This window comes from Bidens hawaiensis, unplaced genomic scaffold (genome assembly GCF_021521415.1).
Source record: "Bidens hawaiensis isolate Kalapana, Puna unplaced genomic scaffold, B.hawaiensis_p1.1 tig00019471_1, whole genome shotgun sequence".
Taxonomy (NCBI): domain Eukaryota; kingdom Viridiplantae; phylum Streptophyta; class Magnoliopsida; order Asterales; family Asteraceae; genus Bidens; species Bidens hawaiensis.
Genome location: NW_027492959.1, coordinates 380,069 through 403,160, shown reverse-complemented (window position 1 = coordinate 403,160; position 23,092 = coordinate 380,069). Strand labels below are relative to the sequence as shown.

Below are 23,092 nucleotides of genomic sequence, written 5' to 3'. Positions count from 1 at the left end.
GTGGTGTATTTTTTAATGGAAATATTCATGAGTTTAATGTGTGCGGAAAGAGGGTTGTTTATTTCAGAACCTTAAATATGTTGATACGACGATAACTGCATGAGTTTTTGTTATGTTGATGGTGATGTAATGAAGAAACATGTGAACGTGAGCAATCTCTAAAGAATTAACCCTTTATTATTAAATGAAAAGGTAGCTTTAAAAATTTCAAGGTTGCTCACGAAACCAGTTCTAAATAAGCACTAGATGTGCATAAACAGGTTTCAAAGTGAAAAATCGGTTTGGATTGGTCAACAAAAGGTCAAAAACGGGTTGAGTATATAAATCGTACGATTAGAAACCAGTTTCTTGACTGGGTAGTGATCGATCTCTTGACTGGTTTTGACTGGGTAGTGACTGGTCTCTTGACTGGTTTTGATCTAATTTTGGCCAGTTACTTGGCTGGTTGGGTTTAACCAATTTGGAACCGGTTTCAATGGTGATCATAGTTATTAAAGGCGTTTGGCGCACTCAAAGCCTATAGTTCTTATCTGGGTAGGCGCAAAGAAAAAAAACCCACCAGGGCTTGAAAGAAAGAAAATTAATTATATTATGTATTCCAATATTTGAGTAAGGGGCTGTTTGGTTCATTCAGTTCTGAATTAAACTCTGTCCTATTCAACAACAATAACAAGTCTGAATGATTCAGACCTAATTTTAACCATTAAGATGTTTTATTCTGTTTGGAACCAAACAGTCTGAAGTCTGAATGAATCAGATTTTCATATCATATCTGAATGGTTCCATTCAGATGTAAATAAACAGACCCTAGCATAATTCAAATACTAATCCATATCAAAATGTTCAAAACTTAAAACTAAAAGTTTAAAAATAATGAATATAAAAAACTAACTTTTAAACTCCTTTATCCATCGGCTTGGTGGGGAAACCAAGACTTCTTTTAATACTCTCACTTCTCTATTCTGCTCTCTCTCTGAAGCTCACCGAAATCTCGTCAGGATCCTGCCAGAAGCTCGCCTAAACGCCTTGATGGGGGCTAGGCGGTTTAGTTGCGCTGGTCTAGCTTGCCGAAAGCTCACCTGAACACCTAGATGGTGGCTTGGCGGTTTAGCTGTGTTGGCCTCGCCTGAACGCCTAGGCTAGCGTCTTTTGTGCTTTTAGATAACTATGATGGCGATAATTATAAACCAGGCCCAAACCAATGGTTTCCTGTTTTTGTGTACACCTCTAATAAGCACCTAAAGGTCAGGTAGGTACATAAAGCAGTTAGAGAACAGCATTATCCGCTTGCTTGCTTTCTCTAATGTTTCCGAAAAACATCAAAAGGTTTGTTATGAAACTATTTTTTTTCTGGCATGTAAAATTGTAAGTAATGATCAACATGACAAATAATAATGCCAAGTAACTAAAAACCAGATAGCTTTCTTAATAAGAGGCATGCATATGGTAATATAATTTTCTTGTATATCTTGTACCGTATAAATTCTAGGCTTAATCTATATATTGTGTTGACTTACCAGCATAATATGTACACTAAAATAAATTTACAAAAAAATGGTAAAAAGATTCTAATTAAAATCAGAGTGCCTTCTGATCTAGTCTTTCATTCCAATTCAGGCATCGAATCAAGCTGCGAAACCAATCACCCTTTTGGTCAAACTTGTTGACTGTTGGGAGTGGATGCTGACACATGCATATACGCACCGAATCTCCTCTCGATAGCTGTTGCCTTCTCTTCCCATCAAATGACACCCAAGCGTTACTCCGTGCATCTTCTGGTATCTGCCATTAAAGCAAACACGTTTCAGTTATCTTCCAACTTTTACAAGAATGATCTGACCAACAGCCAAAAAGTCCCACTGAATCTGTATTTATGTATAATGCTTGCCTTCAATTCAAGACGCGCAGAATCAGGAAGTATAACAGGTCTAAACGAGAGGGAATGTGGAGAGATTGGAGTAAAAAGCATGCATGGAACATTTGGATGTACCTGCATTCATAATATACTCTTAAAAATATAACCCTACCAGAATATTATATTATCTTTATTTTATTTTATATTATTTTATTTTAACATACCATAGAACCGCCTGCGGCTGTAGAGTAAGCTGTACTTCCTGTAGGTGTTGCCACTATAACACCATCACCTTGCACCTATTAGATATAATAAATGTCAGTGTCATTATTACATTTGCCTTCAAAGAACTATGAGTCTACTAACTCAATAACTAACCTTGGTAATAAGACGGTCATGTTCATAGCACTCAACTTTGGAAAGATAAGGGTTAGAACCCCGGTCAACTACAACCTCATTCAAAACATCAAAAACCTTTCCCGGCATGGCTTTCCCATTTCTGAATATCTCACAACGAAGACGCATTCTAAGAGTTATATAAACACCTTCCAGTGTGTTGTTTCCATGAATGACCCGTTTCAAATCCTGCCTGTAGTCTTCAAACTGTACCACAGAAATTTACCACCGAATCATTTTTATTAATAAAAATGCCATGATTTAAATTTTAATCACACTAAGAGTAAGATGCTTACAACATGTGAAGTGAGAAAACCGAGAGACCCAAGATTGAATGATACAACAGGGGGGGCCGCACCTCTAAACAGGTTTGATGCATGCAGAATAACCCCATCTCCCCCCAAACACGCAATCAGATCTACCCTCTCATGAAGATCACTATATGAGCGTGAAAAAAGCGTGGGTCAGATTAAGAATGTAAAAGAGCCGAGCCAGGTTAGGTTCGGCTTGTTTATTTTAAGAAGCTGAAAAGTCGACCTTGATCCAGCTCGTGGCTCGTTCATTTTTTTAGTATCTTTTAACATATATTGATATATAGAAGGCAATTTTCTTATAACATATAATACAAAATTTATAAACTACAGAATTTATAACATTGTATGTATTATATTATAAACTACAAAGATTGCCTTTTTTACAGATCAATAAGCATCCTATATGTAATTTAGTTCAATATTTTTATATTTTAGTTATTATTATCATATTTATTAAAAAAAAATGGGGTTTATTTAAACGAGCCAACCCTAGCTCTGGCTTAGCTCGTTTACGAACTGAACAGGCTTGGCTTGGCTCATTTAGAAACAGGTTCTTTCGAGCGAGCCACGAGCTTTTTGAACAACCCTACGTCAGAATGTCAGATACCAGGTTTTATTAAAAACGGGTTAATTTATATGCGGATCAAGTCGGGTTTGGTTGAACCAGGATCCTTTTGTCCAAAATTTCGCGTTTTCTAATAAATACTTGAATATGATTACAAAATTGTACTGGTTTTAATAATAATCTAATACCTTGTATCTCAATCGAAGTTTTATATAATTTACTATAAAACGATTACAATAAAGTGGCAGGCAAACAGGCAACAAGCTGCGCCGCAACCCCCTTTTGAACAGCAAAGCCAATCCTGCTAAAAACGAAGCTTTGGGACCTAGAAGCTGAAGAGGTTCCGTGTACGACGCGCTGAACCCTACTCAAAAATTTCACAGCCTCTGGAGCCAGAAAACCAAATGTATCAAAGGCAAATGGTAGAAAGACATGTTGATTATCTAAACAAGCTTTCTCGTGTTTAACAACTTTGCCCGATTCAGCCTTCAACGCAGCCTGACCCACAACAAACCCACGGTCCCTGAGCCCAACAAGAGGAGACACTCATCCACACAGGCGTGTTTCCCCCCTTGTATCTTGACTGTAGAAAGTCTGTATAAACCCAAACCCAGGTATTCTTGCAAAAACATCGTGAACCTCAGGTTCTACAAGAACATTCATATATTCTTGGTGAAACAAGAAAGACGCAACCTGTGTTTCAAGCAGAAAAAACACCAATTTTAAACAAAATAATAAGTGACAAGAATATTATTGTGATGGAAGTACCTCTTTAGCTTGTTCCATTAATTCTTGGCCGAGTTTCTTCAAAAGTAACACAGTTTTGGGTGATGATTTCCACATCAGCATCTGCTGTTGGGTGCTGGGATGAGTAAAAGCTAATGAAGATTCTGTTACTTTTTCCCGAGTGCAAGAAACGCCATCTGTTCTAACTAGAAACATCACTGCTTTCTTTCTTGATTAGATTCTCACAACACCAGTTGTTGAAGCACACATATTCGCCTCAATCATTTCCACATCTTCATTGCTTAATTCCTCATTATCTATTCGTGTGACGCGTGTCACTTTCCTATCCGCATCATTAAATTCTTTTAAACTGGAACGCGAATTATCTTGATTCTGAAGAACATTGTTCCCATTTGTTGAATCAAGATTGCTGATGCTTAAAACCGACCCGTTATTATTAGGTTTCTTACTTGGTTTTGTTTGTTTCTCCAATCTTTTGTGTTCAAAAGTGAAATAAGTCGAAGGGGAAAAAGTTTTATTTTTTAAAAACTTGGACATCTCTTTTCTGGAGAAAACATTGGTAGGAGGTAACTGGGATTCAATAGGATTTACACACAAATGAACAACACCCTCATTTCGATCATCATCAATTTAGACACAATCTTCAGCATGTTCATAATCTTCATCATCGTCAATGGTAAATTCTTTTGGTGTTTTGTTTCTGGTCATAACATCTTAAAAAAACACGTAGAAAACATAGGTTCGATTCGGTTTTTTTAAATGGATAACCGAACCTAAACCCAAAAATAAGTTTTTCTAAAAACTAAAAAAATTAACCGTCGGTTAATGCTTCGGTTCAGTTTTTTCGGTTTGATTTTTTCGGTTATTCAGTTTGATTTTTTCGGTTAATTCGGTTTTCTGCTCACCCCTAATGTTGATACGAGTTAAGTATGTTTGATACCATTCGTCAGCGCAGGAGACAGTAGCGGCACATGTATAGTTTATAATAAAATATTTAGCATATTAATAAAAACATATATACGACTAATGATCAAAGCGACACAAATTCGGTTGGTATCAGTGAGCTTCATTACGGACTTACAATACTAGCGCTATACCCAAAAGTTATATTAGTTAACGCCCAAAGTATTTGTACAACTTATAACACGCAAAAAAATAGTAACATTTAAAACAACATTTATTCGGTTTGTAAAACATGGGCTTTGTGACGGCAAATTGACATGAATTGAATCAGGGTACATTTGTTGTGGTGTTGAAAGTTGAAACTAAAACATAAATTACAATTAAAAAAAAGCCGCCACGTGGATCAATGACAGTCTTGTGACACCAACCTATTGATTTTTATCTTATATATAATTACACTATCATGTCTTTATATTTAAAATATGTGACATATTTTGTCCTTTTGATAGTCGAACGTTATTTTAAATATAGGCCATATATGTTTGTTAGATACTTTTTAACAACGAAAACTACTCAAAATGTCAAACATCCTTTCGTCTAAGCACACTTAACTCTTGAGTCATTCAATTCGCCGTATTCAATGTCACACTCAACAAGAATATAAAACGATATAGAATTTGTATAGGAAATCACAATGAAAGGAGCTTCACTAGTCTACCTTGGTTGATGTGTCACAACCAACTATGATGTATTTTTCAGTATGATATCTTGAACAACTTTGTAAATCGTGTAGTCGTTTTCAGATTAAAATATATCGCTTATACACGATAATCATAGTCAGATAAAATAAAAAAATCTTCAAAGAACGAGAATTTCCGATATGTGAAAATTTGAGTGTTAATTTGATGTGTTTTGTTCAAACCAAATGATTCCTTTATATACAGGTTGAAGCATCATAATGAACCGTTGCAATTCTTCACGAAAAGGCATGACATGTTATAGTTATAAGCGCTACAAATACACCAACCACCGAATGTCCCTTCAGGACGTAAAGAACCATCTGATCGTCTGGTTACAACTGATCAGATGTGGCCGCTATTTATCAGCTGTTACTACCAATGGTCAGTTGTTAATTAGACTAATCAGTGGTCCAGTAAATTAAATTTGTCCAATATTCGAAAATAGTAACATGGTGACACCAAAAATTACTAGAACCCACTTTTTAATCAAGAGTTGTGATAATATTATTTATTACCCACAAGGTTTTTGTTATTAATGGAAACATTTTGTTACTCTAGGTAGTGGCTGCCTTTACAGAATAATATTATTCCAGAATAGATATAACAAAAAAAGCATTTGGCAAACATATCCTGCAGAAGATATATGCAATGGCTTCCTCCAAATTTTATATGCTTCTTGTTCTTGTGTTCATATCTTCAGCGGCTAAATCAGACATCGATATTCCATACTTCGGTAAACCCTTCCTCGAAATATTGATGAAACTGATAGCATCTTATGTTTGTGTCTGTTTTTGTTCATGAACAGATAATCTTTGCGATGAAGTCATATGTGGAAGAGGAAACTGCTCAATTGATCTTGCTAAACCATTTAACTTCGTTTGCAAGTGCGAGCCTGGACGGCGAAGAACTCTAGTTTCGGACTTGGAAGATGATCTTCCGTTCCTTCCTTGCGTCATGCCCGACATCACATTTAACCTTGTAAACAAACTAGCTATATAAGTATATATGCATTTGTTACATCTACTTTACACTGTTGTTTTCTTAGGTACCATCGACTACTCGTGCATGCCACCACCTCCTAAGATTCCTGCCATCCCTGAAATATATCTGTCTTCGATCGTAAATATCATATACTAGTTTTATTGAACTTTAGCATAATATTTTATTGTTAGTTTATTAAGGTGTTGTAATTATTATTCAGCTTGTTACTGGACATACTGTGGAGAAGGTACATGCAATAACAAGGATGCAACGTATATGCATACGTGCGACTGCAAGCCTGGATATACGAATCTCCTAAACATCTCCCATTTTCCATGCTTTAGCGACTGTACGGTTAATCATCGATTCTTGACTCGATATAAATCATAGCTGGATCTTTGCATAAAAAGTTTGGATTTTGAAACAGGTGCTATTGGAACTGATTGCAGCAGACTTGGCATATGGTCACCAGACACGACAAAGACGACTCCTCCGGGTGATGGCAGTCAAAATGATAGCAGTCAAGGTGAGACAGCACCTTCAGCAACCAGTCAAGGTTTGACTGATTAAATTTATTCAACCAGAAAAGGATTTCATGTGAACTGTAAAGTGTAAACTATAGATTATAAAAGGTCAACCTGTTTTTGTTGACTTTGATTTTTGATTTTTGATTTTTGTAGGTATCAGGTTTGTTTCTGGAGGCTTACATTGTATTGGGGTCATAGTGATTTTTTTAGCCATGGCTGTATGGAAATAGGAAACATGAAACATGTTTGGGTTGTTCATTATTTTGTTTTGAGAGCTATTCATGATGTTTTGGTTGATATACATACACAGACACCATGTTAGTTATTGATGATTGTTTTGTGTATAAAAATAAGATATATTGCATGTTAAAATAAGGTCTTATATCAAAAGTGTACACCAGCTTGCATGTCACATCATATGACCGTATATTTTTTGTCATATTATACGAGTCATTCGATGTCATATGGCTCGTATGACTGGTGAAAAACGTCATAGGGCCAATAAGACTTTTCCGTGAATGGTCATATTTCTTTGTTGGCCAAAATATACAACCCGTATAGGTTGGCCCTTGTATGATTGGTATGACATTTTTCGTGATATCATGAGCCATATGACCTTTATGTTTTCTCTTATGGTAGCGGCCACGAGACAGATGGAACATATTGATTGGATGAATAATTGGAATTAAAATATATTTATTTAAAATGTGATGACTTTAGAAGTTGTAGCAGGTTTACTTCTAAGGGTCCAAACAAATGCCTACATAGCCTTCATTCTTTTTCTTTAGCATTGATTGCAATATAATAAGAACCACACGAGTCACATTATCAAGAAATACAATTAATAAACATGGTATAAACTAACTAGACTACTTTCCATAAAGTACAATATTATATAAAAAAACATGATATTATAGTTTATTTAAAAACAAATGTGTGACTTTTTAAAGGAGAGAGCATCATGCTTAAAAGGTAAAACAGGTGATGCTAAGAAATACTCCCTTATATAAATCCTCAATAATTTACTTATCACCTGTACAATGGTACACACATATAATCTTTCCTAATTGTTTGATCATCCTGCATATACTTCTTGGGACTCCTCGGGAGTTGACCAGTGGCTCAAAAGTGATTCCACAGTCAACCTTCGTGTTGCACTAAGCATCGATATGAAAAACCGACAACCATCAATTTTGTATTCTTCCAATGGGTCCCTATGCCCAAAACTCCTCACATTCACCTACATCAAATTAACCATTTATCTGTTAAAAACTTCCTAGTCAATCGCAAAACTGAAATAATACAGAAGTACAATGTTCAAAGTCTATTTAAGCATGTGCATAGCTTATTTTTAAGCTAAGTGACAGGCATGATGTTTCAAGATCACATTTTTTCTCAAATGATTATAATGAGGAAAAATAAGTAATCAAACATGAAACTTTTTGGAATCTAATTTATGATAATGTGCATACCGCTGAATTTAGTCTGTTCATGTTGACAAGATGATCCCTCCAGAAACTATCTAGGGATTGCACAAGAACCGTTCTCTGTATTCAATACTGAAAATTTAATATATTATTAAAAGAATAAAGAAATAAAAATCAAATATTGTTAGCATTAGATTTATATTACCTCGACTTCTTTCACGTATTCTTCAGTATAACCAGACTCTTGAACAGCATTCATATACGAAGTAATTAACAAATCACCAAGGTACTTGCGCAGAAGATTAACAGTAACTCGATATCTTCCATCTCTACAGTTAACAACCCAAGTAAATAGGTCAAATTTGCCTGCTAATTCATATTATTATAATAAAAAATTGAAACCAAATTCATAAAAAACATTTATTGTACACACTTGAGTGAATCATCAGAGCATATGGCCAGCCAGCGTTTCAGTGAAGAAGCCTTCTTACGGATACCTCTAAAAGCGTTTGGAGGTTGAGGTAAATTGGAAAACTTGAAGTCGTTAATATGTACATCACTCGTTTCATGAGCATTAACAAGTGAACGCAATAAAGATTCCACTGTAATTCCTGTACATGATTCTGAAGAAACCACATATATGATTTAGTCCAAAACTTTAATAAAGAGTAAATCCTAATCAAAACTGAAAATATAACTCACCATCTAAAATCTTCCAAGAAATTGCAAAAAAGTCCTTTAAGAGTATGTTTAAGTTCCAATTGTTTGGATGCTAATGAATGTCACATTATGGAGATCAGAAATATCCAGGTGACTAGAACTTGAATATAGGGTAAAGATAATTTAGTTAATAATACCTTTAATGGATTAACATTTGCCAAAACAATTTCATCTACAACTGCTTGCATGTACCTAATATCCATGCATAAAATATTTAAATTGCAAAAGTAACACAACAAAAATCACAGGATTTTATGGAATATGATATACTAGTTGTTTTAACGTCTACTTTTTTGCATTAACAATTTTCAGGGAAATAAGGTGAATAAGGTGAAGAAAACACTCACTGGAATATGTGATGTGAACAACTCTCGGGATCACCAGTTATAATTAATTGACGAAGATCATAAACATGCTTCCTTTGAACCTGGAACCAGAATATTATATATTCAGTAATGCAACTCCAATGGCCATTCAAACATAACTAGAGTCTAGACATATTATTTTAACTGGGAAAACATAAAATATAATAATTAAAAATCATCACCAAATCCCTGGTTTAATAGATGACTAAAAATAAGAACAAACTACATGTACGCGATGGCATATACTATAGAATATGTGTGTACCTCTAACACTTCATCAAACTCTACAAGGCTCTTTCTTATATTGAAGAAATACTTTTCTGCAGAAACTTGGAGAGACAGAAGCTGAAATTTGAAATAAATTGAATTAACAGTTAATGTTAAAACGAATAAACATCAAGCAAGTTAACAATTAGAGGAATATAATACACAAATTAACATAATAAAATTATCATATAATGAATTAAATCACACCTGTCTAACAATTGCATCACCTTCAATTGGCACATCCTCATCATTTGTGATCCTTGATATCAGATTCACAGCCCACTCAGTGTCGAAGTTGAACTTTTGAAACATTTCATCCTGCAAACTGTAACATTGATAAATGAAAATCAAAAAGCAAAAGAAAGATGAAAAACACATTGTACAGAAATTAACAATGAAGAATCAAGTCAACTATTTGACTTGAAGCTTACCTAACCATGAACCGTGTTGATCCAGGATCTCCCTGTCTTCCTGCTCTGCCACGAAGCTTTATAAAGCACAAAAATACATATAAAGTGGTTATTGATTTTCTAATCAATATGTAAGGATAAAAATCACAAGTCCTGAAAAGGTCAAAGTTTAGTTAACTTACCTGATTGTCAATTCTCCGAGACTCGTGTAAAGATGTGCCAACCACGTGGAGCCCACCAAGTCTTTTGACTTCCAATCCTTCATTGTAACAGTGAACTTCACAGTCTTTTAAAACTGACACATAAGCAAGTGCAATGCAAGGACCAAGAGGGTACATCTCTGACTGTTCCTCTACAAGTCTTTTCAGCTCATCTAAACCCACTGATTGGCTCATCTCAATCGATTCTGAAATTACAGATTTAGCCTTCTCATATGTCCAACTCTTGTTCTCACTTTTGGACACATATTTAGCTGCATTAATAAAAGCAGTACCGAGAACATTAACATGTGTATTCACAAGATATTTCTAGATTAACAAATGAAGTCAAAGGTCAAAGCTACTAACCCATTAGAGCAGTCTTAGCTAGCAAAGCTAATGATGACGGTCCGATTTTCATATTTGATAATACGTTTTGTGACATTGTGTCTGCAGAGTCTATATCTGGAGTTTCATGACTCAGATGTGAAAGTATGCTGTCCTCTATAACTTCTTTTGCAAGCATCTAAAATAAACATAAATCGCATGTTGTTCAGAGTCTATTTACTTGGAACACAAGTAACGTACATAAGAGACTGAAAAAGTCAACACACCTTTGGATTGCCTCCCAATATAATGTCCGTACCCCTACCAGCCATATTTGTAGATATGGTGATGGCATATTTTCGTCCTGCTTGGGCCACAGTTTGGGCCTCTCTTGCAGCATACTGAAAGAAAAATATAAAATCAAATATAAATTTTAAGAATGTAAATCAGTCCAACAAAAGTAAGAATTTTATGAACCTTTGGTCGCGCATTGAGAACATTGTGAGGGATCCTGCTTTCCCTTAATAGATAAGACAAATACTCTGAATTCTCAACACTACATTCACAAAAAGAAGCATCTTTTAAATGAATAAACCAAAAAAAATACACAAATGAAGGATGAAATTATGAGATAATATCGTAAGTACCTAGTCGTTCCAACTAAAACAGGGCGACCAGCTCTAAACATATTTATAATTTCTTCACGAACATATTCCCATTTACCACGAGCAGTCTATGTAATCAAAACAATTAAAAGATGGATAACGACTTTTAATAAGAAGTATTTAATAGCGAGAAAAAAAATAGTGTCTTACTGCAAAAGCTTGAATTGGTAAATCATTACGAATATTTGGCATATTTGTGGGGACTTCAATAACAGGTGTCTGGAACATTTTCAAGAACTCCTTTTCCTGTAACAAAGTAAATGAATAAGGCATCTAACAGTATATTGATATTAATGATCAAATGTAAATTCATAAAATGTCAAATACTTCAGTTTTTGCAGTCCCAGTCATCCCCGAGAGCTTTGGATACAGCTTAAACAGCGACTGGTATGTAATTTGCGCAACTATAACCGAATCTGCCTAAAAAGCACAAAAGAATAAAGCTAGCAAGAAGAATGATGAAGTGGCACACACACAGGACAATTGATAAACATCACTATATACCTGGATTGGTAGACCTTCTTTGGCCTCCACAGCCTGATGAATCCCTTCTGACCATCTCCGTTTTTCTTCCACTCTCCCTGTCAACTTCAAAAGAAAAAAAGAAATATTTAAAATAAAGAAACTCACTAAAAGTAACTTAATGCGAATCAAAGAAAGCTAAGAGAAAGTAATGACATAAAAATTGTGTTTTGTACCTCGTTTATTATGAGAGCCTTCCCGTTTTTAACAATGTATTGGACATCTTGTCGGTAAAACTCCTTGGCTTTCAAAGCATTCATGACAAATCTATAATGTATAACAAGAGGTTGAAATTGAATGATTAACTTAATGGTTGCTACATGAGAAAAAAAAATATGAAATAATGTAAGTTACCTAGCCCAGGGATCATTCTCATCCCAAAGATCATTTGTTTCCAGAGCCATCTCAGATAGGGCAATTCCTTCTTCAGTCAACTCCACTGAATTATCTTTAAGCTCTATTTTGTAATGCTGTGCAGTGAAATAAACAATGAAGCACAATGGATATTAATAGCCGAAAACAAAAAAAAATGAAAGAAATAGAAATAAGAAACTAGATTACAAGGCCACGCGTGAGAAGCTCAGCTACTTTGGCCGCAACCGGATAACGTGAAGCGTCCTTACTGGCCTGAGATGCAGATCAAAGTTATATAAATAAATAGTAATACTAATAACAGTAATAATAAGTTACTACAACTTTAAAAGTTGGAACCAAAAGATACCTCGCCACTTATCAGCAACGGGTTTCTCCCCTCATCAATTAGGACAGAATCAACTTCATCGACTATTGCAAAATGAAACGGATTTGGCCTGATAAACAATGTGCTATTAGTCCTGGAGAAACTTAAATCAAATATGCTCTATGAAGAAATATAGCAATACCATCTCATAACCAGTTGTCCACTGCTACCAGCAAGATTGTCTCTCAGATAGTCAAAACCAAGTTCCTAAATAATTAAATTTACATCCATCAGAAGGTACAAGTGACAAATATTGCAGTAAAAACGACATAGAGAGACTTACAGAATTATTGGTGTATGTAATATCACATCTATAATTAGACCTCCTTTCCTCAGATTTCATCCCTCTCTATCATGTAGAAATATCAAAGCAAAGATAAAGCTTTTAGTAGTTTATGCCTTTATGAATGTTATTAAGTATGGGCATCTGGCTTAATAACTTACTTGAATAAGACCAACAGAAAGACCTAGAAAGCGATGAACACGACCCATCCACTCAGCATCACGTTGAGCAAGATAATCATTAACAGTAACCACTGTAAATCAATAGATTATGGCGATCATACTACAGAAAATTTAGAGTACAAGAAAAACAAATATTATACGCATACCATGAACACCCTCGCCAGTCAAGGCATTAAGATATGCAGCCAATGTTGAAACTAATGTTTTTCCCTCTCCAGTTTTCATCTCAGCAATAGACCCGTCATGAAGCACCGCCCCACCAATAATCTAACAATTGCAAGACCAAACTCCAATCAAATTCATAAACCCAAATAAGCATTCCATTACATATATAAAGTCATTGAACTTTATCTAAAGTTAATAGCAGAGAGAGACCTGCACGTCAAAATGACGCATACCAAGCTTCCTCTTGGCAGCTTCACGAACAACAGCAAATGCCTCTGTCGCATAATTAAGTAAAGTAAATACATATATTCAATCAATACATAGGAAATAGAAACAAGCTTTAATGCCCTAAACATAAAAGAAGCCATTTAACAACCTGCTTGGATATCCGCAAGTGTCTCTCCTTTTGCCAAGCGCAGTCGGAACTCAGCAGTTTTTGCAGTTAGCTAATTCACCATTAAAAAAAAGTTAAATACTTGACATAACAAAAAAAAACATAATACAATGGAAAACAATGAAAACAGTCGAACCTGTTCATCAGAAAGCTTCTGAATTTGCGGCTCAAAGGAATTAACCAACCCCACAAGCCGATAATAATCCCGAACAACCCAGTAATTCAAACTCGTGAAATCGGCCCATGTTTTCGTAACCCGGCCAACATTTTCCTTCAAAAAAAATCAAGCAGCATTTCATCAAACAGTTGGTGGGCATATGGGCATTTAACCAATTTCAAACCAGAAAACATAGAATACAAAGAGGGGTAGTAACGCCGTGAGTGTACGTACCTTAAGAGATGCAGTGATTGTAGAATTAAACCGATGGCGTCGTGTACGGAAGGAAAGAAGTGGAAAAGAAGTGGTGGGCAGTGTACAGAAGAAGTTAACAGGTGAACATGAGCGTTGATGGTTTGTGTTTAGGGTGAAGATAGATGGGTTTGAGAATGTAGTAGAGAAAGCCGCCATGTTGCAGTCGTGGCCGGAGTTCTGTTAAGAAACTGAGCGCCGAGTATCACCTATATTACATTATAATATATATAGTTATAATATATAAGCAAATTTTCATATTCCATACTTTCTCATGAGACGCTATTAAATTTAATGTTCATTAACCCTCTAGTCCGATCTCCATTTCCAGACGCATTGAAGGCATCGCCAGTTATATATTATCTATGGCGGACCGCCTTAATTATTGCAATCAATGGCTAATTGTGTTGAATATGAATATGCAAATGAAGAGTGGAAGGTTTAGGGTATTAATTTCTTATTCAATGTTGTTATTGATTTCTTCTTGTTGATAAAGGTCGACGCTCTGTATTTATCCCTACCATACCTAATTCTTTGCCTCATCCCCATCGCTCTAAACCCCTAACCCCTAGCAGCATATGGGAATCAGTAGCCGGATTTCAATCACATTTTCTATTCACATTTTATAACATCATAGCAAAATCTTCAGATGCCAGCCTCATCCAATCCTGCCATGCACCCCCCTCAAGTTAAGTGCCTCATTCTACTCACCTGCGTGCATACTAAAAGTCAGCTACACTGAGTGAGCTCTAGTTAATACAATCAACTTACAATACATCCTTATATTACATACTTGTCATTCTTTACTTTCTTTCATACATCATACTTTATCTTTCTTTACATACATACTTTACATTTTAAAGAACCTTTCGCCCTATAACCTCACAGATATTATTAGGGTCCGCCACCTTAAAGAGTCTTTTGCCCTCACTTATTGTAATAATAATATAAAATGTGAATAGAAAATGTGACTGAAATCCGGCTACTGGTTTCCATAGGCTGCTAGGGGTTAGGGGTTTAGAGCGATGGAGATGAGGCAAAGAATTAGGTACGGTAGGGATAAATACAGAGCGTAATTCGACCTTTATCAACAAGAAGAAATCAATAACAACATTAAATAAGAAATTAATACCCTAAACCTTCCATCTCTTCATTTGCATATTCATATTCAACACAATTAGCCATTGATTGCAACAATTAAGGCGGTCCGCCATAGATAATATATAACTGGCGATGCCTTCAATGCGTCGGAGATGGAGATCGGACTTGAGAGTTGCAGGAGGGTTAATGAACGTTAAATTTAATAGCGTCTCATGAGAGAGAGAATGGAATATGAAAAGTTGTGTATATATATATTATATAATGAAATATAGATTATTACGATAAGTGCTTAAATTTTCCTACAATACTATCCTCCGGTGACGTTCACACTGCTCTGCCATTGAAGGCCCCAACTTCAATCGTCAATGGAAAACCGACAATCAATTGATGGTCCTATTGAATCAAATGTTGGCGGTCGTTGGTAGATATGAAGTCGTGATGAGTGCCTACATTTATTTCATAATCTGGCGCCTTGGCATGGGGATTAATCCGAGCCTCAATCTCTGGTATGTGTTAATCTGCAACCTCTACTTCAACCATGGGGGTTTCATACTTTTTTCTTCAGGTACGTTGGTTTAGTCGTTAGATGCAAAATTGTTGGCACTTATATAGTTTTCTAATTCGAAACGACTTTTATGTACATTGTTGCTATCTTTCTTCACATTACAGGCCTTCAAGGTTTCTAATGGTTGAATTCTTTACACGATTTACGGCTTATATTTGTCTGCAATTTGGATTTGAAACCTAAATAAATTTATTATGAGTGTAAGGTTTGCAGGTACTTGATTATTTATGGTACTGACTTAGCAATTTGTTATTTTCTTGTTAGCTTAAGAGGCTATATATCAATTAGCAATGAAGCATTAGCTCACTATTTATTATCTGGAATTAATGTTTACCAGTTGAGAAGAGAAGACAGGCATGAGGTAGGAAAGCATTCTTTTGGCAGGTTACTCTAAAACTTTGAATGATTTAGATCCTCATATATTATCAATTATGTTTATTCCAAAAGGCTGATGATATTTTCTTTAATTCCTGTATTCACAAACAGTATTCTCGAGTTAAAAATGCATATTTTATTTTCTTTGGTCTAATTAGTCCCGCTTCATTGGCTCACGAATAGAGGCAGCAAAAGGAGCAGGTTGGATGACGGGTCACCACCATTCACCAACTAATATAATTTATCTTTTTTTTTCTTAAAATTTATAAGTGAACCAAATGAACACGAACGGAACATGTCCGTGTGCTTTCATGTGCATAACAGATAATCGAACACTAACAATTAAACAAAAAGAATAAAAGTTATAAAACCATTTATCTTTTTTTTTTCTTCAAAATTTTAAACTAACTGAATGAACACGAACGGGGCATGTTTGTGTTCGTTCGTTTAACTTCAGCCGAACAGATAACCCAACACAAACGATTAAGGAAATGGAGTTCTTTTGTTCGTGTTAGGAAATTGAACATGTTCACACGTGCATTAGTTCATGTTCATTTATGTTCGTTTGTTAACGGCATAAACAGACGGTTCATGAACATGAACAAACTAATATAAGTGAACAAACATAACGAAGCTAAAACCATTTAAAACTAATGTAAAGAAGAATGTGTTGGGCCTAAAATGTTATTGAAACTATACTAGGCATTGCTGACGGGCCAAAGAATTACAAATGAATATATCAATGAACTTAAACAAATGAAAACTATCAAACGTAAACACAATGTAAACTAACAAACATAAACGAACATGCTTAAACAAATGTAAAATAACAAACATAAACGCACGAACTTAAACAAACATAACCAAAACAAGCATGAGTGAATAAATTAAACAAATGTAAACAAACAAAAATTAATGAATGCTAACTAATGAATAAAAGAAACAAATGAACAAACACTTTGTAACATCCCGAAATTTCTAAAGTAATATTTAATATATTATTTTGTCGGGTGAAATAAACGAGTTAGTGGAACGATAATAATAACAGCAAAATATGAAGACTTAGTAGGATAATTAGATGGGATTAGATAGGGACCAAAAGGAAATATGGGCCTTCGGTCCATGGGCTTAAGGGAGTATAAATACCCCCTTAAACCCCAATCTTTTCCATTCCATCCATTTATCCATCCTAATCTCTACACACCCCAAAATACACACACGACCCGAACCAAGATCCAAAGGCGAGGACCCGAGCTTGTCGGTGCTAGATCGTCGTGACGAACCAAAGCAACAAGACCAGCTCGTGTTCGTAGTTCGACTCATTTACGGTACGTTTATATCGAGAACTTGTTCGTTTAGGTTGGGATTAGTATAGAAATGATAGATCTGTGTTTGTATGGTAAAAACGAATCCAACAAAGCTAAACTTACTGAAAATGGTTATGATTTGATGGGTTAATCGATTGATAAAAGAACCCGTAACCTATATGCCTAAATCGCACCCTTTAAACATCAATGTTAGGTCGATTTGATGGTTGGGGTTTGTAGGCGCTGGTCAGACGATTCCATGAATACCTAAATCAAGTTATTTGGTTAAGAAACGAAGATGATTAAGGGATTTAAGCACGAACAGTAGCTGCAGCCGACAACTTCGCCTGCAAGCTAAGTTCGCCTGATGAACTTCGCCTGCAAAGCTAAGTTCGCCTGATGACAACTTCGCCTAAAGCTAAGTTCGCCTGATGACAACTTCGCCTAAAGCTAAGTTCGCTTAAGGTTCAACTTCGCCTAAAGCTAAGTTCGCCTAAGGTTTAACTTCGCCTAAAGCTAAGTTCGCCTAAGGTTTAACTTCGCCTAAAGCTAAGTTCGCCTAAGGTTTAACTTTGCCTAAAGTCGAGTTCGATTAGAAAATAAATTAAAAACCTAATGAAAAATGTGCTAAGACAGTTAATGTAAATAAAATTTGGTGCGTGAACGATCTTATACGAGGTAGCTACTATATAATACTTGTTGGTGCGTGAACGATCTTCGGATATTGCACGCATCGCCAAGGATAGTGATTGCCAAGTGGTTATTAGTGTGTATGAATGCTATGATGTGACTTGCTTATTATGTAAATGATATGAAGCATGTTGTAGACAAGTAGAGGTAGAGCGTGTTAGAAGTGGCAAGAGTGTAGTAAGAGTGTTAGTGGCATGACGATAGTACATGGTAGGGTAAGCCTATACGTGACTACGTCATTAAAGTGGCAAAGTGGCAAAGTGGCATAACGTTATACGTTATTAAAGTGGCAAAGTGGCAAGGTGGTAGGTGTAAATAAGAGGCTAAGTGGTAAGGTAAGCAGGTTAGATAGTGGACTACGTGTCTTCGGATACGTGTATGATGCAAGTAGTGGTTGTATGATAAGTTGCTTGATTAACTAGAACTCACTCAGCGTAGCTGACTTTTAGTATGCACGCAGGTGATCAGACCAAAGAACTAGCATGAGGATGACACATGGCATGGATTGAACGGCTGGCATCTTAAAATGGAATAAAAGATGTTTTAAATATAATGATTTGTTTTATAGTATCAAAGAAGAGATTGAATGTTTTGTAACGAATGCTTCAAGTAAACGTTTCCGCGAAAGTTTTAATTAACTCTGATTGCAAGAACTGTGTTTATGAGTAAATCCGACGCTAAAGTAGGGCTACCGGTTCGGGGCCTTACACACTTATTAACATGAATGAGCGATCAACACATGTTTTCATGTTCGTTTTTTACCCTAAATGAATTTTTTTTTCGTATGTTCGTTCAACATAAACAAATTTCCAGCCAATCGGTACAGACTGTTACTAATTGTTGGGCTTGATTACAGGCCTGCAAATAATAATTTGTTTATAACTTAGAACTCAATTATTTCATATTTTGGAAATTGTAGCTTTTGGACAAAATGATGGTGAAGCTAAAAGAGCAAGGACAGAGAATTTTAATATACACCCTGGTGAAGCTAAAAAAGAAAGGACATAGAGTTTTAATATACACACAATTTCGGCACATGATGGAATTGTTGGCAGAATAAACCAATTACAAGATACCAACAGGTAACAAGTTTGACTTTTGTTGTTGACTTCGATGTGAATACGTGGTCTTTAAATGCTATTCAAAGATGCCTATATGAACGCATAGATGGGAAAGTTTGCGGTGGTGAAAGACAAGTTCAGATTGACAAGTTCAACTCGGTCAAACACAAATTCAGCGTGATAGGTTCAACATGGTCGAGTCAGTTGTCCCATTTTACCCATTGCTTTAATTTCTGCCGTTTACCTTGAATCTAGAACCTATTTAAGTTGAAACTAATTTCACAACTTGTAACAGTCAACCTTTTGACGTACTTTTGAATCCATTTAGTCAAATAAAGGTAATTAATCACTACAAGTTATGTTTAGAATAAGTTGAATTGTATTTAAATAGAGATTACACTATTAACAGCTTCTTAACCGCTAAAAATATTAGTTGCACAAATTTTGCAGGTTCAAGCCTTTGGCGGTCAATGACTTTAACAAACTCTTAGTATTAACTATTTGAATTCTTGGCTCATCCATCCATAAGACAAATGTAAATATATCAATGCCACCTAATAATGGGTCAAAATCGGTTGGGCTAGGTTGACGTGAAGCAGTGTATACCCTTTTCTTAAAAAACCTTATAACGTATGTAGTTTAAAGACGCTGGTCGCATCATTTAAAATCATTATGACAGCCTACTATTGACCCGTTTTTTCTTATTTGACCTGATTTTGGCTAACTATTTTTTGACTTATCATGTTTGACCTGTTATCGATAGTAAACGGGTCGAAATTGTCACAATTTTTGTATTTGACCGGTGAATGTTAGATGAAACAGGTTATGTTGACTCGTAAATATGAAGAGCTTCGATTGCCTGAAGTTTTCTTACAAAAATTTAACAAGGTTTTTTAAGTTATAAGTCTAGAAGGTAAATAATAAAAGCGTAAATTGTACTTTTTTAGAGTTATTTTAAGTATACGGAGGTTTTAAATTTTTGGATCATTACCTTCAAATATTCGAAAGTTATTTTAAACTCCTACAGATGGTTGTTTTGGCTTTTTTTTGACGGTTGCCTTAAAGTATTTCACGCACTACATGCAATACGTTTAACGTCTGCAACACACAACGATGCACTTACATATTATTTGTAACGAAAAAACATGAAGAATCATGAGCTCTCGATTTTGGAAATTACATATCCGCCTATATAACTTTTGTTTTTGCTCATCCTGATATTTTGAATCTTTATTAATACATAAAGTCAGCTTTCATAGGCTAATTATTAAATTTGTTTACATGGCCATATTTTTTTAGATAATACGATACTAATGGATCATGTGCCTTTACACATACAACATCAATACAAATTCCAAATACTGACTGGATCAACTAATCCTATCATTTTTTCTCAAAACCAAAACCAAATGATGGAAACAACGAGTCTGATGGGTCTTCAGCAGAAGCAGCAAAGAATTCTTGGAAAAACGAGCAAAGGGATCACTCGTGAGTCATGAATTGATTCATTCAGCAGGTTGAAGATATAATGAAGGTTAGTTGTGTTTGCTTAAATTAAATGTCGGTTGATACTTCATATTAGAGGTTTACTTGTGGCCTGTGTATTCTGTTATCGAAGCAGGAAACAGAGAAATCATAAGTTTTCCACTAATATATAGTTTTTCTTTGTTTTGTCAGATTGCTGATTCTTTGTAATGATATTTATAATAGAATTTTCATATTAGAAATCCAGTCTAACTACTCACCAATTAACGCACATTCAATCCTTTATGCTGATTATAAATCATAAAACCCACAAAACTATATGCATAGTCAATATATAAGTGTGCAAACCCGCACAAAAAACAAAATCCAACAAATCATATACACATGCAGCAACGCGCTCACATTGATAACCCATTTCACACCACACCAACCACTACAAACCAATATGAGGGGATAATTTACGCGAACCCGCAGCAACGCGCGGGTACTTCTGCTAGTTATTATTATTATTATTATTATTATTACATGATTCTATATCGGCGACGTTGGGTGAATGAGGGTGACGGTCGGGTCGGCGTATGTGTTGTTTACTTGTTTACAAGATTATTAAGATTCAATTTGTTAGTTGTTACGGTCATGGTGCGTAATATTAATGTCAATTTGTTCGGTTTTGGACTCGTACCAAATTAAAATGCAAATTTTGGTTTTAGTATTATATGGGTGTTACCAAAATCGAAAAGTAATATTCTTTTAATTCCTTTAAAATTTAGGTTCGATTTTGACCGGCACTCCCGCTACACAAAAAAAAAATCGAAAAATTAAAGAGATTAAACTATCATGATTTGCCGATTTAGTGGAAAAATTAACGATTAAATGGTAAGGATTTTATGGAGAAGTAGGAGGAATCGGATCTATGTGGAGAACTTAAAATCCGTGGATAGATTGGGTTGACGGTGGTGGGTACGGTGGTGGAGATTGGTGTTGACTTGGGTAAAAGAGTGGAGTGGAAACGGTGGTGATGGATGGTGACGGAGATGGTAATGCGGCGGTGACAGAGATAGTTGTACGACGGTGGTGCTCGGGTGGATTTTGGAGATAAATGGATGGGGCTTGGGTATTTAAGGGGCAGTTGATGTGAGGAAGAAATGTAAATGATTAGGAAGATGAATGAAGAAGACGGAGAAGAAGAAGAATGTGTGAGGAAGAAGACGAAAAATTGTGAAGCAAAGGGGTATAAAATGTCCACTAAGAAAGTACTCTGGTGTTTTAACCCGAATACCAGAAGAAGATAATTATATTAGCCGTGTTTAATTACAAAAAGACGAAAATACCCTGAAGAAACACTAAGTGACCCCGACAGATTACGGATAATCTTAGGGTTAAGTAGATGTTTCCCACGAGGGTTAGCTCCGGTAAAGATGGTTATTCTTAACCTGCAAAACAGACACCGTGAGCTTGTCACTAAGAAGGGGGGGGGTTCCTCCTTGTGACCACCCTCCGGCGTGAGAATCAGACTAAGTTGCTCTGAATATAAGTGTATATTAAGAGAAATAGCTAGAGAAGATAAGATAATGATACCGTTCCAAGGTGTTGGAGTATTTATAGCCGAAGGTAGGTTTCCAAGCAGGTACGGCCAGCTGTATAATATTCCTTTTCCACCAACTACGGGCTATGTACGTGCCACGATGGGAGTTGGTGGGTAGGCAGCGGCTGATAGTGACATGGCCGGCTGTATACTATTCCTTTTCCACCAACTACGGGCTATGTACGTGCCACGATGGGAGTTGGTGGGTAGGCAGCGGCTGATAGTGACGTTTTGTACTAGAGCGTGCTCCTTCTCGTACTATTGTCGGTGAGCTGTCACCCTGTGATTGGTTCATGGGCTGCTTTGGTCAGATCTTGTCTATTTTGTCCATACCTTGGCAGGTATAGTACAAAAGATCTTCCAGAAGCGTACGGACTGGCTCTTTTGGGCGGGAATATTCCCGCCTTGCTCATTCCTTCAAGTGACATTGCTGAAGTATAAGAGTTAGTGCCTTATGCGTGTAGCCTTACCGTTAGTGCGGGTAGCCTTCCTTCTTGGCTTGTACCCATAGCTGCGGGAACAGGCAGGGTACTATACCAAGGGAGGCTTTCCTGCGGGAACAGCTGGCTTATTGCGTGTAAGGTATTCTCTCTGAGCATGGTGGGTCCTGCGGGGCCAGTTAGTCTTTGCGCAGACGTACCTCTTCAAGGTGTGTCTTGCGGGTCCAACTGGGCTTTGCGGGGACCTACCTCTTCAAGTCCCCCCAGTCCATTGTTCTTCTCATGAATTATTAATAAGTGAGGTGAACTTTTGGACTTTAAGCAAGGGGTTTTAAAGAGGTTTTTGGTTTTTAAGGTTTTCCGTGAGGATTCTTCCCGCGGTT

General features: G+C 36.0%; 1 protein-coding gene, 2 long non-coding RNA genes and 1 pseudogene across 4 annotated transcripts; 2 read left to right on the top strand and 2 right to left on the bottom strand.

Moving 5' to 3' along the window:
- Positions 1-1,361: 1,361 nt before the first annotated feature.
- On the bottom strand, positions 1,362-4,507 carry LOC143558453 (NAD kinase 2, chloroplastic-like; annotated as a pseudogene).
- Positions 4,508-6,656: 2,149 nt separating this feature from the next.
- Positions 6,657-7,332, top strand: LOC143558443 (uncharacterized). The gene is made up of 3 exons (XR_013139743.1): positions 6,657-6,850; positions 6,929-7,027; positions 7,182-7,332. It is a non-coding gene; the product is annotated as an uncharacterized LOC143558443 (long non-coding RNA).
- A 726-nt stretch (positions 7,333-8,058) lies between these two features.
- On the bottom strand, positions 8,059-14,275 carry LOC143558447 (protein translocase subunit SECA2, chloroplastic-like). The gene is made up of 30 exons (XM_077047286.1): positions 14,083-14,275; positions 13,828-13,962; positions 13,674-13,743; positions 13,508-13,572; positions 13,279-13,399; positions 13,112-13,203; positions 12,951-13,016; positions 12,810-12,874; positions 12,650-12,737; positions 12,490-12,555; positions 12,283-12,398; positions 12,105-12,195; positions 11,911-11,994; positions 11,734-11,826; positions 11,557-11,652; positions 11,389-11,474; positions 11,219-11,297; positions 11,029-11,142; positions 10,784-10,940; positions 10,400-10,689; positions 10,239-10,294; positions 10,015-10,132; positions 9,805-9,885; positions 9,523-9,602; positions 9,313-9,367; positions 9,158-9,227; positions 8,889-9,078; positions 8,661-8,784; positions 8,501-8,575; positions 8,059-8,268 (listed from the first exon to the last, which is right to left on the bottom strand). Exons 1-30 carry the CDS (start codon positions 14,257-14,259, stop codon positions 8,104-8,106), a joined length of 3,165 nt encoding a protein of 1,054 aa, XP_076903401.1. The 5' UTR covers positions 14,260-14,275; the 3' UTR covers positions 8,059-8,103.
- A 1,437-nt stretch (positions 14,276-15,712) lies between these two features.
- LOC143558442 (uncharacterized) lies at positions 15,713-19,478 on the top strand. Of its 2 annotated transcripts, XR_013139742.1 has the most exons (4): positions 15,713-15,766; positions 15,871-15,979; positions 19,058-19,220; positions 19,306-19,478. It is a non-coding gene; the product is annotated as an uncharacterized LOC143558442 (long non-coding RNA). The 2 variants fall into 2 exon arrangements; XR_013139741.1 differs by lacking the exons at positions 15,713-15,766; positions 15,871-15,979 and adding an exon at positions 16,111-16,150.
- Positions 19,479-23,092: the final 3,614 nt, after the last annotated feature.

Excerpts from the sequence above, each read along its gene's own strand:
- LOC143558447 (XM_077047286.1), bottom strand. The coding sequence starts at position 14,259 with ATGGCGGCTTTCTCTACTACATTCTCAAACCCATCTATCTTCACCCTA. Across the intron at positions 13,573-13,673 it reads ACTTGCGGATATCCAAGCAG|AGGCATTTGCTGTTGTTCGT; the intron begins GTTGTTAAATGG and ends ATTATGCGACAG. Across the intron at positions 9,603-9,804 it reads AGTTTGATGAAGTGTTAGAG|GTTCAAAGGAAGCATGTTTA; the intron begins GTACACACATAT and ends TTCTGGTTCCAG.